Raw genomic sequence first — 18776 nt, 5'->3', positions numbered from 1 at the left:
GTCCACAATAGACCCTCTTTTAGAGGCTGAGTTTATATCTGTCGACACTTGAGACTGTCCAAGAATACCAACGCGCAGAAACAGATGAATTGTTCCTTCTTTTCTTCTTCTTCTTCTTTATCTTCCTCTTCCTTCTTGTTCTTTTCCTTCATAAAGGGTTGCATCAGCTTTCCGTCCATCCACACCACTAATGGGGCGCCGCAGCACAAAGAGGTCTAACTTTGTTGTGCCTAAATGTAAACACCTTTCCTCATCTTGAAACTTGAGGGCGCACATCCTCAGCGGCTAAGCCTACTGTTCAGTACCGTCCCTCGCCTGCTGACGACCCTGTTTGTCTGTCAGTGTATCTGTTTGGCTCTGTTTAAAAAAAAAAAAATAGTTCCTTATATGACTAATGAAGTGTTCTTCCTCTCTCCTCTTTATTTTCTTTTTTTCTCGAAGCACTAAAAATAACCGCCATTCACCGTAAGGCATTCCAAGTATCCGCGGAAAGTCGGCAGATCAAGGGCAAGATGGAGGCAGCCACTTGAGACCTGTAAACTACTTGAGAAAAATAAAAAAAAGACAAAGGGGAAAGAATGTTGCGTATTGGTAAAACGTCCAGTTTTTTTACTTCTACGCTGAATACATTCCGTAACTAGTTTTCACTAATTAAAGAAGGTTGGGGAAGCAGCTCTATTTATGTAAACAGGTTTTCTGTTGTTGTTGATTTGTTTACCGTTTATAAATGTTGTTTTACTTCTGTTACTTAATCCCTTCCCTTTGGATTCCTTCTTTCACATAGACACTCGATTCTGAGTAAGTCAATGGTCTTTTTTCTTTTCTCCTAACGAATATAATAATAATAATAATAATAATAATAATAATAATAATAATAATAATAATAATAATAATAATGAGAGAAATCGAATATCAAAAGTCTCTATATATGAATAGAGCAGAGAGGAATATATTTGATGGCTCTGAGGGACTCAAGACCACGACCAGATAAAGTACTTGCCGCCATCTTTGCATGCATGAGTACGTAGTCTTGTCGACAGGAGAAGCCGTTCACATCAGTCAGGTGATTCATATAAGATTAAATTCAAGGCACCGTACACACCGGATGTGGGCAACAAACTGATGATATTGTGAAGTCAAAACAACGTACAGTTATAAGCAATTCGCACTGAAATTAACGTCAATGAATGATGAGCTTCATTTTACGTCATTCTTCGAGAATTTTTTCAACTCTCCTTCGCCAAGCCTTGAGGCACAGACGGGAACTGTTCAGGTTCCCACGTTCTTGGAACCATCAGCAAGAAACCAACAGAGGAATTGGACGAAAAGGGATAAATACTAGGAATAGGTATCCGAGGAAATAATTGAGAAGTAAGGAAATGCCACAAGGTGAATTTGAGCATCCTGCGAGTAAAAATAAACATATTAGTAGGAAAAACACTGAGAGAGAGAGAGAGAGAGAGAGAGAGAGAGAGAGAGAGAGAGAGAGAGAGAGAGAGAGCAAAAATGAAGCCATTTTGTGAACTAAAAACAATATAAAATGCAAAAAAAGGACGCCATCCATTCCATCACCTCTTCAAACTGAAAGCAAACAGAAGTGTTCTCTGGCCAAGGCACCACTTGACCAAAAGAGTAGCTGAGAGCAGACATTCAGCATCACAGTTCACGAAAATGAGAAAATTCTGAGAAGGATTCCGATGGTTTTTTTTTTTTTTTTGTTTCTTTATTATCAGAGAGAACGCCACCACAGACGCCACGATGTCTGTGTAACCACATGTGATGTTCCGCGCGACCCCATATTGAAGATCTCATGTAGAGAGGAGGAGTGAGTCACTCACACTTGGGGTCTCTCTCTCCTCTCTCGGAGTTCGACTGCTTTGGAAGGGAAAGGGCGCCTTTGAGTAACAGCGTGTAGATGCGCATACACACACACACACACACACATAAGTGCGTATCTCTGCATGTATGTATGTGCGTATTAAAACCTTCCACATATACATACATATATATGTTTTTTTCAAGCTTTCTTGGACAAACAGTCCACATTATCAAGTATCCGTATGTATATAAATACACATATATGTGCGTGTGCGTGCGTGTATAAATGTGTGTATATATATATATATATATATATATATATATATATATATATATATATATATATATATAGAGAGAGAGAGAGAGAGAGAGAGAGAGAGAGAGAGAGAGAGAGAGAGAGAGAGAGAGAGAGAGAGAGAGAGAGAGAGAGACTAGATAACTTCACGATTACGATTTACAACCACCATAATTCTTGAAAAGGAGTCAGTGGTCAACTGGATGAAACCGAGAGGGTTTCTTTATCCTGTACCTTACTTGGAGAAACATTAAAATCGACCGAAAGAAGCAAGCACTGAATTATGACGAGCGATCCAATTAAAAATCAGAGTAATTACATTTTCCATAATTCAGTCTTTGTATTCAAGAATAGCGTCAGTTTTGCAGTTACTGAGTTGCCGAGCCTAGTTTGATATCGCCACTCCGGAAAGGGAAACAGGAGTATCATTATTGCTAAGAAGCTGGAAAATTCAAGAAATTCGAAATACTGGTACGATTATTATGAGGAATTACTCTCGTCTGAGAGTCACCTAGTTTATGAGTTGGTTTTAGGTTAAAGCAGCCTAAACTAGCACGGGTCCTTGCCTAAATGCAGGTGTGATAAGGCGTTAATAGGCAGAAGTGCGCCTCTGAACGCTCACCATCGAATGAGGCGAAAAATCTCCTTCCAGGTATTTCACTTGGTGCGCATGAACATCATAACGTGTCCCACAATAACGTGAGATCGACGTCATTTTCTCTCCATGTTGTGCCGTTAGACAGCTGCCAACATGTAATTATTTTTTTACTATAAAGTAAGAGCTGACGGGTATATACTTATCAATTTTCATTGCTTTATCACTTTTTTTTTACCATTCAGGATTGGTATCGGCAAAACCTCATGCGGCCTCATATCAAAAGGAACTCTGTTTTTGTTATGAAATGAACGCATTATTAATAAGAATTCATTTCCACTGTTGCACAGAGCTTCTAAACTGTCACGCTGAGAGTTGAACATTGACCATGGAAGGTCAAGCTTCGAGGAACGCTCAATGGAAATTTTCGCTGACTTTTTTTTTTTTTTTTTTTTTTTGAGGTGGTTGCACTCTTGCTTTTATGCTTTTTGCAGTTACTCACGAACAATATGACCTAACATGTTTCCTCTCATTGTATACAACCTTTCTGTCATGGTGCCTTTCTGTTGACAGATTAACCAGTTCTTGATGTCATAAACAGGAACTTCGAACACTATCAGTTTAGACGAGTCTGTTAGTAGAAAATTTTAGACGTTACTGTGAGTATATATAAATCCACGAAAATTCCTAGTTCACCACGTAAGATCCGTCTAATGAATACCGATAGGACTAGAAACATCAGCAGCTGACGGACAACGGAAATGATGGCTTATACAGAGGCTACATCAACAAAGGCATCACAGATCATACATCGTAAGTGGACAAAACTATTCACGTTTACATTATTAACTAGAATATTATATCTGCGATGGATATACGGAGACAAGAAGTTTACCTAAGAAACTGACATTTTATCTAGAGGAGAGAAGAATCGTAGCAGCGAAGGAAATAATTATGCCATACAGCCATAACACATCACGAGCACAATCGAGCCAGCGTCTTAAAGAGGCTCTAGCTTCGGATTCTATGCATGCAGTAACCAAAGTGCAAAGCGTGTTCTTCCACAAATTAATTCAAATGCCACATGAAACTGGGAATATACCAATGCAAGAATGAGAGTGCCACATATCAAGTCTGAGAGCATAACAAAAAGGATGAGAAGAGTGGATTCATTACTAAGAGTGACATGAGGTTCATTTCTTGTTTTGCAAAACGTTAAGAGCGGCTATGGGGATGGCTACACTGTGGTGTGTGATTTGTGGCTAGAGAGGATAGAGATAAAATGGAGATGATTTTGATCATTAGAGTAGCTTTGTGGTGACATAAGGGGGACGCACGGACGCACTGGAGCCTAAGGAAGGCTGGTGGGCAGTAGGAGGCTGGCGAGCGTCACCCGGAAGCGAGGTATCCACAGAAAGGGAGAGGAGAGTTGTCCTCGCCTCTATATTTTCCCTTCTTTTGCCTTCTGACTTGCCTTGTTGTGGAGGGTCCGGCGGTGGCGCTGAAGTGCGATTTCCTACAGAGGGGAGAGACGACAACATAATCAGCTAAAAGGGAAAATAATAAGCACTGTGGAGAAAATAAGAGAACAGTGCTTCCATAAATATTGGAGCGTAATTATGGTAGAGAGCGTAGACGTTTATAGACTAAAGCATGTTTTCACAGAACTCAACAAGCAGTTCCCTTTGGTGTACTTAAATACTGGAACATAATTATGGTAGTGAGCGTAGACGTTTATAGACTAAAGCATGTTTTCAGAGAACTCAACAAGCAGTTCCCTTTGGTGTACTTAAATACTGGAACATAATTATGGTAGTGAGTGTAGACGTTTATAGACTAAAGCATGTTTTCAGAGAACTCAACAAGCAGTTCCCTTTGGTGTACTTAAATACTGGAACATAATTATGGTAGTGAGTGTAGACGTTTATAGACTATAGCATGTTTTCAGAGAACTCAACAAGCAGTTCCCTTTGGTGTACTTAAATACTGGAACATAATTATGGTAGTGAGTGTAGACGGTTACAGACTAAAGCATGTTTTCACAGAATTCAACAAGCAGTTCCCTTTGGTGTACTCACCTAAACATTGGGGCGTTTTATTCTTTGTAATGGTCTCGGAGATGATCTGACCATTGACTGTCGAGCACCAACAGAACAGGGTAAAGTTGTGGCACTGTACTGGCGCGTAGGACCCATCCGGCAGACAGGTTGGAACGTGGACAAGCTTTCCATTGGCTACTTGTTCCAGCTGGAAAGCTCGATTACCCTCGCATTTCTCAGCAACTGCAGAAAGAAAATACGGCAGCACATGAGATTTCGAAGCAGGTCCTTTGTATTGAGGTTAACAAGGGTTAAAATGCTTAAAATTATGACTTGAATAATGAGCTCTTGTTTGTTGAAAAGTATTGAATTCACTTATACAGTAATTAATCCTGCTTGAACATGCATGCATACAATTTATCCTCAAATGTAGTCTGTAAGTGTTCATATGTAATTAACTTGGTAAGTGGCAAAGCTTTAAAATATCATTACATCGTCATCCCATCATCATCTAAGTCACAAGAGCTTAAACGTGAGCATTTAGCTTTTTGTTGGAAGTGGATCTAGGAGGTAACGTGCACTTGTGACTGGGAGCTGTCGTGTAAGACTGATCGGAAGAGTTCATCAGGGTGATAGGAAACTGACTGAACCTCAGGATGACACTGTTTTTGAGTTTTCCACCAGAAGGGGTAGATTTTTCTTTTTGGCTTCTTACCCCTTTTCTGCATATGTTCTAAGTTAATTCTCAGGTGCTGCGGCACTTAATGATCCTGTGAGACATTATTATTTTGTAACAGCAAATACTCAACGCAAGAGACTATGAGAGAGAGAGAGAGAGAGAGAGAGAGAGAGAGAGAGAGAGAGAGAGAGAGAGAGAGAGAGAGAGAGAGAGAGAGAGAATTACGAATGAAAAAGTAATGCTGTAGAAAGGAAGGGACAATATAAATGATAAAACTTTAATTTACGGTTATTCTAATTACAGAATTTATAGGGAGAGGAAGCGAGCGAACGAGGGCGAAATAGACAGCACTGACAAGACTGCATAATGTTCAATCTATTTTTAGTGTCGGAAGTCACACCCACTCCTTCATGTTTGAGCTCACCACACCTAACTTTCGAGGCAGTTCGAGCTAATATTCTGTAACGAGAAACAGAGGTTTGGCTACAATCTGAGAATAACAAAGGCCAAACGTATATTTGCACTGAAAAATTCACAGTACTGAGGCAACGACTGAAACGCTACTGAGGTTTTAGCCTTCACAATTATACAGTCCCGCCTGAATGGATGTTGTGAACCATTTACTGTGATAGCTATCTTGGAAGAATGTTTTAAAGAAAATGACTGATTTGAGCTGAAAAAAGGGGTTAAAAAAAAAAACCCTGTTGAATAGTGACTGGACATTCCACGCAAAAGAAAAAAGACGGTTGTTCGGTTTTATTTTTTAACTAGGATTTTTATTAACATAAATAGAAGATGAAGGATGGAAAGAGTTACAAATCAGACCTCAAATACTAACACACACACACACACACACACACACACACACACATATATATATATAATATATATATATATATATATATATATATATATATATATATATATATATATATATATATATATATATATATATATATATATATATATATATATATATATATATATATATATATATATATTAACTTTATCACATACACAATTGTTCTGTGCATTAGTAGAATTACTAAAAGGACCTCATTCAAACTGGATGGTATCTAATGGAGTTTTTATTCAAAAGTTACAAGCTTTCTTGGACAAACAGTCCATTATTATCAAGTATCCGTACAAAGAGCGGATTGTACGGATACTTGATAATGTGGACTGTTTGTCCAAGAAAGCTTGTAACTTTTTGAATAAAAACTCCATTAGATACCATCCAGTTTGAATGAGGTCCTTTTTAATATATATATATATATATATATATATATATATATATATATATATATATATATATATATATATATATATATATATATATATATATATATATATATATATATATATATATGAGATAATTATCCAGTGGCGTATTCATGCTCCCACACAAACACATATACATACTGGATATAAACATACATATATAGATACATAAATGGGTGTGTGCGTATGTGAAATGTGATTCCAAACGGAAGAAGTTTTTTATATCCATCTTTCAAAAATTCTTAACGTAACAAAAGAAGCAAATTATCACAAATCCGACACTGTTTGGATATCTTTAATCGTGTGCCTCACAGAAACGCACCAACTGCTGCGGCCCTGTCCTGCGCAAATGTGCGGTGACCCAAAACCCGCAAGTAAATCATTTTGTTTACTCGATTCATTCAGCTCTTTAAGACAGGAATTTCATACATAATCCTCTCGTAGTCCTCTCTCGACAGAAAGGGCTTTATTCTCAACTGAATTCCTTTCCATCCTTTAGGCTGAGTCCTCATTTTCTATTCTTATTCAGGCCTGAACTACTGAAGGCGTCGGGTTGTATGACCCGTCGGTTTTCTCACAGTGCAATTCCCAAGACTTTCACTAACCATTACTATGAGGACTAAGCTGAAAGCCTTCGTACAAAAACTAACAAATCTCCATATGATAAAATACACTGTGCATCCTTATATTTGCTCTCTTTTTTTGTGAGTAAAAACGATAGCCTATGGGCCGGGCACTCGACGTTGAGAAGCGTCGTCGTCCAGCGCCGGCACAACCAATCTCACCACCGTTTTTCATGTCGGTAGGCAGAACGAAGGTACCTTAGTCCTAGTTGCCACTTCGATTCTCTCGTATGTCACCGTTAGTTTTGACGTCATGGGTGATATAATGAAAGTCATGTAAAGCATGAACCCTAGACTGCTTCAAATTCCCAGTTTATCAACTGGTACAATAAAGATTTTTTTTTTCTTTTGATGGAAAGGGAAGCACCTATCGCACAAGGACCTAACCTAGCTTACAGTTTCTCAGATATCTTAGACTGCATTTACACTGATTCTCTCTGTCCTAGGAAAAACATTCATGAAAGAATAAGTAATTCAATTGTCTACAACAGAAATAGCCACAGCATTTTCCCTTGGTGAATACATAATTACGGAGGCTCAGGACAAGTGAACTCCCAAATAAGACTAGCCTGGGTCTGGGGGAAGAAGAGGTCGCGGACTTAACTGAAAGGAAAGTATGGAAACTCGGCCTCCTGAATGCAAGAGGGTTAGAGAAGTCAGGAAAGTCATTTTTGCAGACAAGATCACTGCATGATTTGAAAGTGATTTCTAGTACTACTGACTGCATAGGGCACAACAAGTACAACAAACACGAAGGGACTGGAACCATTTCTCTCTCTCTCTAACTTCCTACCTTGGAAAAGCGTTCGAAGAATGATCTAGAAAACCAGGGGAATGAAAGGGTTTTACAGCAAGACTTTTAAAAGAATGATTTTTGAAAGGTATACAGAAGTAGAGGTTTTGTAGAAGTTTTTACCATGGAAACAAGTTAAAGAATATAAAAACGTGAGAGTGACAACGTTGGGGGTAGAATACAGTCTATGATGAAAGGTGTGTAATGTGTCCCTTGTTAATCACCGACTTTATGGCTGGGGTGATGAGGGGGAGACGGAGAAAGGCCAAATTTTAGGTGCAGGTTGAGATTAAAAAAAAAAAGTGGCTAGTGTTTGCCGTTCATAAAATGTTTTGGTGAAGGAGAAAGGACTTCGTAGAGACTGATGCAAAAGTCTGAAAGTGTTTTAAGACAAGAAAGCTGTAAGTTAACGTTAGCACAAGTAAGGGTGTAATGGAAAATGGAAGCCAGAAATACAATGAATGTTAGTTTGGATAACGGGAGAACAGAACCAGTTGAATCTCACTGGCATTTAAAAGTATGATATCGGGTCGTGGTAGGACGAGAACAGAGGTGACCCAAAGAGTGGGTCATCGTTTAAAGGATGAATGTAGGACTGGACGTGGTCTTCTCCTGTGGTCACAAAAAAAAAAAAAAAAAGGGGGGGCGCAGGAAGATTATGTACTCTAGTTTTTTCTCCTCTTTGCTGCGCTTATTCACTCTCGTTCAGCATCCCCCCTCCCCCACCACCCCTAACAGCCCTAAGAGGATGATGTCTTTGTCCACTTAGCAAGGCAACTAATTCTGTTCTGTTCATCCGTATAAAAATAAACGGTGAAAACTAAAAATAATAAGCACTGGTAGGGACGCACAGGGTGACAAGGCTATTCTTATGGAAGAACACTTTGAACATATTTTTTTTCTAATAGCTTTTTCTGATAGTTTCAGTATTGGCAACGTTCAGCTTGACGAGCAATTAAATGCTCCTCTCCATCTCAGTCCTGAAGAACAAAAAAAAAAAAAAAAAAAAAAAAAAAAAAAAAGAAGAAGAAGAAGAAGAACGGAAGGGAGAAAAGAAGGAAGCCTGACTTCGAACAAATCTTCACTCAGATCAAGCAAAAGAAAAGTTGGAGCATTCAGGAAATACCCGAATGGGCGAAGAAAAGGGTTGAAGAACTTTTTAAAACAGAAGACGTTCAATATTGTGGGAGCTTTCTGTAAATAACAAGAAAATTAAGATACTGAAGAAAACAGCACAACTGCTTTTGTCAGACTTCACCACTCAGGATTAATTATGAATTCTGGTCACCATATTTGGACTAAAGTAATGCGAAATATCACAAAGTCGGCTGCTCAAATGAGAAATTGACATTTACTTGGACGCCCGGGAGGAAGTGCACTGAGATACTGAAGTTTCCCATGCGTAAAGAGAACGGGCAGACACAAATGTTTGGTGGAAAAAACCTTGCTATTGTGGATTCATATGCAAATATTTTATCGTGTTATTTGATAAATCAGTAAGCTAAGGTCTTCATGCGTTCACAATTTAAAGTTCCTAATTTTAAAGATAAGATTAAAGAAGGTTACTTCCCGTTCACATCTGTAAATAAATAAATAAAGAAACTGGCAATCATAAGATTATCAACAGTGCTCAAGAAAGAAGAAGAATGCCTACGTTAATCACTCATTGCACCTTTTTGCCGTGCTCTAATTTTCAGAGGGATTTTCAACGGACAGCTGCAACAATACAAGGTCTATTAAGGCGTGATAAACCATCTGGGGTATGCATAATTCACAATATCTCCATCAGGATGAGACTGTATATTAGAGTTGAGAAAACGGAAGATTCTGAATCCAATTCCCATTTCGTCACTACCTGACTGGCTATGAAACAACATACCACCTTATCTTGCAAGTCGTCTTCGCCTTATAGTGATATAATAATGGTAAACAGCTAAAATTTTCATGATTGAAAATGTCCGAAACATTTTCGTTCTGTTGGTGCTTTTCCGTAAATCTCTTTGTCATTCCTAGTAATATACTGTGGCGCGTTGATTGTGCAAGCGTAACGTCATCACTGAGTTGTCGTGACGTCATCCAACGCATTTCTGTCTTCCATACGAATCTCCCCGAGCCTTCCTTCGCTGTCCTGGCGAAAATGATATTGAAGAGGGGGCAGAATAGTTGTCATGTGGAAGCATAGGGTACATGATAAAACAGCTTGCTCGTCCTGAGCAACTGTGAAATACACGCAAATGGAGAAAAAGAGTGAGAGTGAATGTAAGTAACTGTCATTAAAAAAATAAAACAAATAAACGACAGAGAGAGAGAGAGAGAGAGAGAGAGAGAGAGAGAGAGAGAGAGAACTGGCAAGCACCAGTGTACAAATTTCTAACATAGCTAATCTTCAGTGCCAATCAACTTACCGAAAGAGCAAAGCCCCAGCAAGGCCCTTATACCGAAAGTTGCCCCAGGTGTACTTACGCGTGCATTCTCCCTTATGCTTCAATTTCACGTTGCCCTTCTTGCAGATGTCGCGCTCCAGGTCGCAGATCGAGTCGTAGGTCTGCCCATTGGTGCCACAGACCGGCTCCGAAGATCTAGACTGACAGTCTGTGTTGCAATCGACTGTTCTCAAAAGATCCTCACGCTGCCCACACGCGTCAAATAGCAGATGTCACCCGTTGCAAAACACCAACAGTTTTGAGTGGAAGATGGAAAGGGTCAACGTTAGTTTTCATTTTCTCAAAAAATGCTCGAGAATACATGTTACTTGCATGAAAATAGACATCACACACACACACACACACACACACACGTACAAATGCAAGGATAAATTACAAAACAAATCGGGCCCTACTCAGTCTGTCAATCGGGTACTAGAATGATACGGTCGGGATTCAAACACAGCTGGTGACAGATTCTAGTAGATATATATATATATATATATATATATATATATATATATATATATATATATATATATATATATATATATATATATACACATACACACACACACACACACACACACAACACAGATCAGACGCGCAAGGCGCTCATTCACACGATGAAGCAGATTAATGGCAGGAATACGAGGAGATACGCATTTTGTTTTAATCCTACGTTTCGTGACAACATCGCCACATATTCAGGGATTTTCTACAAAATAAAATATAATGTTAACATAAAATAAGAGCTGATTATAAGATCCAATATCTAAGAAGGCTAATTTTGAATTGTGTTCTTTTTCCATTATGAAATTAATATTATTATGATAATTATTAGAAAAATCCAGGAACCGGTCTGCATCGAACTCATGTCTGAATAGGATAAAAGTGTCGTCCACATAGCGTGAGTAAAACAGATATTCTGGTCTCTAAGGAAAATGACTGTTTCTGTACTTCAATTTTTAGAAAAAAAAAAAAACATTTACTGGTCTCGGTTCCAACTTCTATAGCTTCTGTTTTCTCAATTTCAAACTTAACTCTCTATATACATTGCTCTGTCGTGCTTTGTCTCTTCCACAACGAAATTACTTTTCTCCTCCAATGCTTCTCTAATAACTGCTTTCCTTCTAAGATCTTCTACAAAACTTTAAATACACTACTTAACAAAAAGTTTTCTGAACAGCCTATATGTTTTAAGGTCCCCAGTCTCCCTCTTTATGCCAGTTTCCCGTATCTATTAAATGACAATTTTCGAAGAGATGTTACTAAGATCGTACACAAACATTTTGGAGCCATAAATCTAAGCTTATACCCAAGAATCCTAAGACCATTGGCTCGCTCTTGAAGTTTAAAGATCGGCTCTGCCCTTTGATGACGCCGGGCGTCGTTCATGAATACACTTGTCCCAGATGTAATCTGGGAAAATATATTGGGTCTACCCAGAGTCTTCTCAGGGTCAGGGCCGATTCTCATCGGGGCGTTAGTTACAGAACTGGGTGTAAGCTATCTAACCCAGAAACTTCTTATATAAAGAACCACATCATTAAATGTAAAACTACCATCAAATATGAAGATTTTAAAATTATTAGCCAAACAAAGGAACTCGACGAACTGTTGATTTTGAAAACGTTAAATATCAAATTACGAGTTCCGACTTTAAACTACCATTCCTCTGCTGTCCCGTTGTTTTTAGCCTAAATTTTCTGTTATTCTTTGTACCTCTTGACGTTGCTTAGTTTTACTTTTAGTGTGTTTTTATCTTTGATGTTGAAAGGTTGGTTGTGGGGAGCTGTTTTCAGCTGTAGTTTTATTAGTATATGACTTTTTGCTTTTGATTGTATGAGTTGGCGTTTTATATATATATATATATATATATATATATATATATATATATATATATATATATATATATATATATATATATATATATATATATATATTTTGCCGAGATATTTAAATTTTCTGTTTGTTATTTATCATTTTTTGTACTTCTAGCCAGTTTTAGTCGAGTGTGCATGTAATTTAAGTCTGTGAGCTGTAATTTTACCATTAAAATTGTTTCAGCTTTTTCAACAACTGGGTCTTATAATCAGCTCTTTATTTTATGTTAACATTATATTTTATTTCGTAGAAAATCCCTGAAGATGTGGCGATGTTGTCATGAAACGTCGGATTAAAACAAAATGCTTTTCTCATCGTATTCCTGCCCTCAATCTGCTTCATTGTATGTATATATACATACACAAACACAAACACACACACACATATATATATATATATACACATATATATGTAGAATCTACTGGTCACTTTTTACCAGATACATATGCAGTTGTAATAGCCACAATGCCCTCTTAACTTCTCGAATTCTTCACGCTTTTTGGATACGCATGTCACTACAAAGCCTTAGATCCAAGTGCAAGAAATTTGAAGTAATTATGATGTCCGGTAGCGGGAAACGAACCCGCGTCCCCGTATTCAAACGAGGCCATGTTGCCGTCGTGGCCTCATTGTGCTTACGGGACGCGGGTTTGTTTTCCGCAACCGGACATCATAATTACTTCAAATTTCTTTAACTTGGATCTAAGGCTTTGTAGTGACAAGCATATCCTAAAAGTGCAAAGAATTCCAGAAGTTAAGAGGGCATTGTGGCTATTACAATTACATACACATATAAATATATACACACACATACATATATATTAATATTTATATATACATACACATTATATATATATATATATATATATATATATATATATATAGAATATTGTATTTCAATATATATACATATATAATATATATATATATAATATATATTTCAATATATATATATATATATATATATATATATATATATATATATATATATATATATATATATATATATATATATATATATATATATATATATATATATATATATATATATATATATATATATATATATATATATATATATATATATATATATATATATATATATATATATATATATATATATATATATATATATATATATATATATATATATATATATATATATATGGGCACACAAGTGGTGAAGCATCCTGTACATGAAATGTGTGCTGATCATTCACGCAGCACCGGACGCACGCACGCACACACACACACATAGACATATGACTAAAAGGCGGAACTCTTTAAAAATGATTTTACTCTAATGATCATAGGATGACGAAGGAAATTGAATACTCTCGAATTAACCTTGAATTACCACTCAGTACCCTAAATGGATCACGGCACATCACGAAGTAGGTTTTTAGCAAAAAATTGTCATTCAATCTGGCGTGATGCACAAAATGGCTCTTAAACATAAACATACAGGATTAGAGTCGTGTGTATGAGAAGGTAAGTCTAAAACTAATCAGCACCTTTATATCCGTGGGAGGATATTTTATTATTTGTCCACTTGTGGTACTCCACAGTATATGATGCCCTTCTTACAAGTCGGTTAGTGACCCAAAGTTTGCTTTAATTATGAGGGAATCTATATTGTCATGGCGCAATAGTTATTTTGCATGTTGTATTAGTTATCTCCCATGTGATATCGGTTAATTTCAATGGTAAGATTAGTACTTGCCCATAAAGGAATTACACAATAAAAGAATACTGGAAACTTCTAATAATGTCAGCATATTACTAAAATACCTCATCCCAACCAAATTCACACTTTACATATTGTAAAATAGTTGAGCGCATTCTTTTAGATTTAAGAAACCTGCTTTGACTGTAATTGGTTAAATTTTACTTTAATAACACTGTACTGAATAAAAAAAAAATTAGCCAATTTGTATTAGCGTTGTTGTTTTTTATCTGGATTAAGCTGACCCTAAGCCCCTTGCTTCTAATAGCAGCCAATACATGGAGATTGATACGTAGAAGTGAATAAGAGGCCTGGCGAGGACTTATGGTCCCAATATTTTGCAGAGAAGTCACCAACATTATTTCATAACTGCTTTACACTTTCACTCCTTAACAGAAGTTAGTAAAGGATATGATACTCATTCAACCCTGGATCATCAATGTAGACAAACTTGGTAAACACTGGAACCACATAGAACTTATATATACTGAAACAGACTTATGCGTAGCAAAATCCAGGTCACTGGGAGAGATACGAACACCAACCCAAAGTAAGTCTCCCACATGCAAGTTACCCTGTCTTTCGCTGTCTTCAGGGGACAGAAGTAACTGTTTTAATGTAAGACTGATTTTCTTTTTTTGCAGGGAAGGGGTATTAGTAAATCATCACTTCAACAAACACAAAATGCACGAACAGTATATCAAAAGACGCCACTTACACATGGAACTTGAATCCACTAAGCCTTCTATTACAAAATGATTTTGCAAAAGAAAGTCATTTTCATCCTGATGTATAACACCTTGTCAAGTACGTTTTGCCCTTCATTGTGTTAAACATTACAGATAACTAGCATTGTGTTATGTAGAATTTTTGAAAAGTTATTATTGTAAGCATTCAACAAAATAGTATTCAATCAGCATGCACGATCGGTCTTATACTGGAAATGACAAATTTATTTTCAACGTGCAAAGCATATTTCAACCATTCACATGAACAGGGAAGTCATGAATCTCCGGCTATAACAACCGAAACAGCTTGTAAAATCTGGTCACAGAAAATCCACTTCATGAACAAAAAGCCTACAATGTTCTCATGGAGTAGGGGCTTACTTAAAGGCTAGGTTAATAGGAGGTCCTGTTGTTATGAAGTGGTGTATCAGAGAGACAGGTCAACTGAGGAAATTTCACATGTGCATCGTTATCATAAAGAGTTAATCATACCTAACTGGCTAGTCCACGGTCCCCTGGAGACGATGTTCGGGGATCTACAAGATTTTCAAAATTACACAGCAATCGAGGGAGACCAAACTATCACAAAAAAACCCTCAACAGGAGAAGACAAAAGACAGGAAAGGGGAGAAAGAGAATGATGAAAAAGAGGAGCAGATGCGAATATAAATGATGATGGTGATGATTTGCAACGAAAAGTTAAGAATGAGTCAAATCAGCATATACTTAGGTAATAGGATTGCTTGTTTTCTTAAGTGATATGGCAAGCAGTGAAGAAGCTCTACAGAACGTAAGAAGCAAAAATAAAGCAAGGTTTAGGTTTTTTTTTTTTTTTTTGAAGAAGCAACAAAAGAGCAGTAGAAATTTTACAATATCTTATGATATTGCTGAATATCATGGCCTAAGTTCTCTTCCAAGTAATTTCTGAGTTTTCCCTCTTGATATAATTTGATACGTCCTGAAATTCTGTGTTCTTACCGTAACAGGGATACGTACAAGACAAATATTTTTAAAATTTTTCAAGTGCAGTTCCTCAAATCGTCTTTTCACTACAGATTTTATCTAGACTATGAAAAATGGAATATTAGTGGATTTTTAGGCTGATTTGTCATGGTTTTTAATGTTATCGACCTTTATTTTCTCATACATATTGCATTACATAATACCCCTACACATAATGACTACTACAACCTCCCAGAAAAATTTCAACTTTTCATAGGTTAAATACTGCATAACGCTTATTTTCTTAACTCAGCAACTAGCACGCATTGTCTAACCTTGAGATGAGAGACATGTACTTACTATGAGCGGTCATTTTCTGATTTTAATTCTGAACGTACAAATTTTTGCAGAGTACAACTTGGGTAACAGTAAGTACGTGGGTCTAATTTTGATTTGCAAAAGTTAGCCTTAAATCTTAGAGCTCTAATTATTGTTAACTAGCTTTGAGAGCTAATAACGCTAATCCTCAACTTAGAGGACTATAATTTGTGCACTCGGATCTCTGAGTCGTAATCATTCTTTTTTATAACTCTGAGAAGGGTAATCAAAGTAGTCATGAACATCAGCACTAACAATGACTATAGTCTTTTAATTCAAATACTATAACCACAAGAGTCTCGACAGCCAATTAAAACCAACCTTGGACTGCTTCAACCTCTTTGTCTCCATCTCGAGGGGTTCCCACAATACTGATAAAATTCTATCAAGCAACATTCAATAAAGCCTGAGCCTTAATAAAACCACCGATCACTTTATCGTTATCACAATTACCATTATCTTTCAACATTTCATCAGTGAATTGGGGATGGCCTTTGCTTGTTATCAAACTTCTGCTTTGGGGGTCTCACTACTGCATACATCACTATGCAATTGTCATTGCTTTTAAGAAGTGACAGATCATGTAGCTTGCCCATCCACCTTCTATTCTACTGCTGCTTTTACATTGCAACTTCTTTTCTCTGGTGTTTGAGTTGGTTACGCTCTGCTTCTGGTGCCGCTAGCTGGCTCAGTCCTTACTCACCGTTTTCTGGATCTGGGACTCGAGGAAGTGTCTGCTACGCTTACGGAGTCGGTGCTGGGAAAGGCGGCAAGATGGAATAACGTCCATTAGAACAACATGCGTCAGCTATTTACAACTGGGAGAGACACAGCACATGAGAGATGCCTTTCCCCAGAGGATGATGACGGTAACTAAAGGCTAATTTTCGTTATGTTATACTCCGCGTTTCCTCGCCTCCACCACAACTTACATGGCTAGATTATTAGGAGGGTTTGGTTAGGCTGTCGTCCGAAATAAAAAGATCAAGAGCATTCAGAGCAATAAAACATAAATGAGAAAAGGGAGAAAAAACAGGGAATACAACATAACAAAAATATACCTTATACAGGATAATGAGAAGAATGTGAAGTGGTCTGTCAAAACCTTGTCAAATGAAACTAGCTGACCATGTTAGTAAGACCTGTCGGTATTTTTTTTAAGTGAGTTGGCTTCTATGATCTTATTACACCTCACTTATTACATCACGTATCTAAATTCTAAAAGAAATGATAACTTAAGGAGAGTGAATTTGTTTGTTTATATATACATATTTCTTAAATATTTACAGACACATAACTGGAACCCAGAAAATATGAAAGGTCGTTTTGTTGTCATTGTATCCAGAAATTTTTGCAAACGATATTGCTAAGAGAGAGAGAGAGAGAGAGAGAGAGAGAGAGAGAGAGAGAGAGAGAGAGAGAGAGAGAGAGAGAGAGAGAGGGGGGAAGAGGTGATAATGCTATTACATTCATCCTTATGTTATTGATTACTTCCACTTTTGATATATGTACAAATATTTCAAAATATTTACAAGTAGCGGGAAACCTTATGAGAGAGAGAGAGAGAGAGAGAGAGAGAGAGAGAGAGAGAGAGAGAGAGAGAGAGAGAGAGAGAGAGAGAGAGAGAGGTTTATAGCAATGAGAAAGTACCACATGGTACAGCCAATGCCTTTAAAAAAGTCAGCACACTCTCTTCCATTAATATTCTTTCATAACACAATGCCATATATGAAATCTCCTTAGAAACTGGTCTTTGCTGGTACCATTAAATAGAAACAGGACGTCGTTATCTGACCAAGTGAATTATATTTTGAATGGCTTAGCGGAAAAAGCAAATGGAAAATGAATGAATCCAGATTTTCAAAATGCAGCTGCTGAGGAGAAAGATATTCAGTAAAACGGGGGACTTCTAGCTGAAAAATAATTTAGATAAAACCAGTGAATTAGGCATAGGGAAATCTAACAAGCAGAAAAAACGATTATGTTCATATATATATATATATATATATATATATATATATATATATATATATATATATATATATATGTATGTATGTATGTATGTATGTATATATATATATATATATATATATATATATATATATATATATATATATATATATATATATATATATATATATATGTATGTGTGTGTGTAATCACTGTGTGTGTGTATATATTTATCAGTATAATCACTTTTGTAAAATTTATCACACATTACCACAGGTGAAAATGGACAGGGGTGTAGGTCTGACCGGTTTCGACTTTATTTTCAAGCCACTGAAGAAGGACTGATACAGAGTATTGGAAGTCACAAATATATATGCTACAGGAACAGTACTGACGGTTGTTTATGTTCGTCAGTGCTGTTCCTGTAGTATATATATCTGTGGCTTCTAATACTCTGTATCAGTCCTTCGTCAATGGCTTGAAAATAAAGTCGAAACCAGTATATATATACACCCCATCTATATATTTTTCACACTGTCGAACTCAGGTCTCTCAGGTGGAAAGCAATTACCCACTGGGCCATACAAGTCTAAAAAGTTGGAACCTGAGAACAACTGCA

The 18776-nt window shown here is 36.8% G+C and overlaps 1 protein-coding gene across 7 annotated transcripts in view; it reads right to left on the bottom strand.

The window, feature by feature from the left end:
* LOC136830984 (SPARC-related modular calcium-binding protein 2-like) overlaps positions 1–18776 on the bottom strand; it is a 138598-nt gene that overhangs the window by 36367 nt on the left and 83455 nt on the right. For 2 of the 7 annotated variants that reach the window (XM_067090930.1, XM_067090936.1), the window contains exons 2-5: positions 16911–16964; positions 10587–10752; positions 4787–4990; positions 4054–4224 (exon numbers count right to left, since the gene is read on the bottom strand). In XM_067090930.1, coding sequence (XP_066947031.1) covers positions 4054–4224; positions 4787–4990; positions 10587–10752; positions 16911–16964 — 595 coding nt within the window. The remainder of the gene's footprint in view (positions 1–4053; positions 4225–4786; positions 4991–10586; positions 10753–16910; positions 16965–18776) is intronic. The other 5 variants (XM_067090946.1, XM_067090942.1, XM_067090952.1 and 2 more) reach the window with 5 other exon arrangements.

The sequence above is a fragment of the Macrobrachium rosenbergii genome, chromosome 4, assembly GCF_040412425.1.
Source record: "Macrobrachium rosenbergii isolate ZJJX-2024 chromosome 4, ASM4041242v1, whole genome shotgun sequence".
NCBI lineage: Eukaryota > Metazoa > Arthropoda > Malacostraca > Decapoda > Palaemonidae > Macrobrachium > Macrobrachium rosenbergii.
The sequence above is the reverse complement of the archived record's forward strand: the minus strand, read 5'-3'. Positions and strand labels throughout refer to the sequence as shown.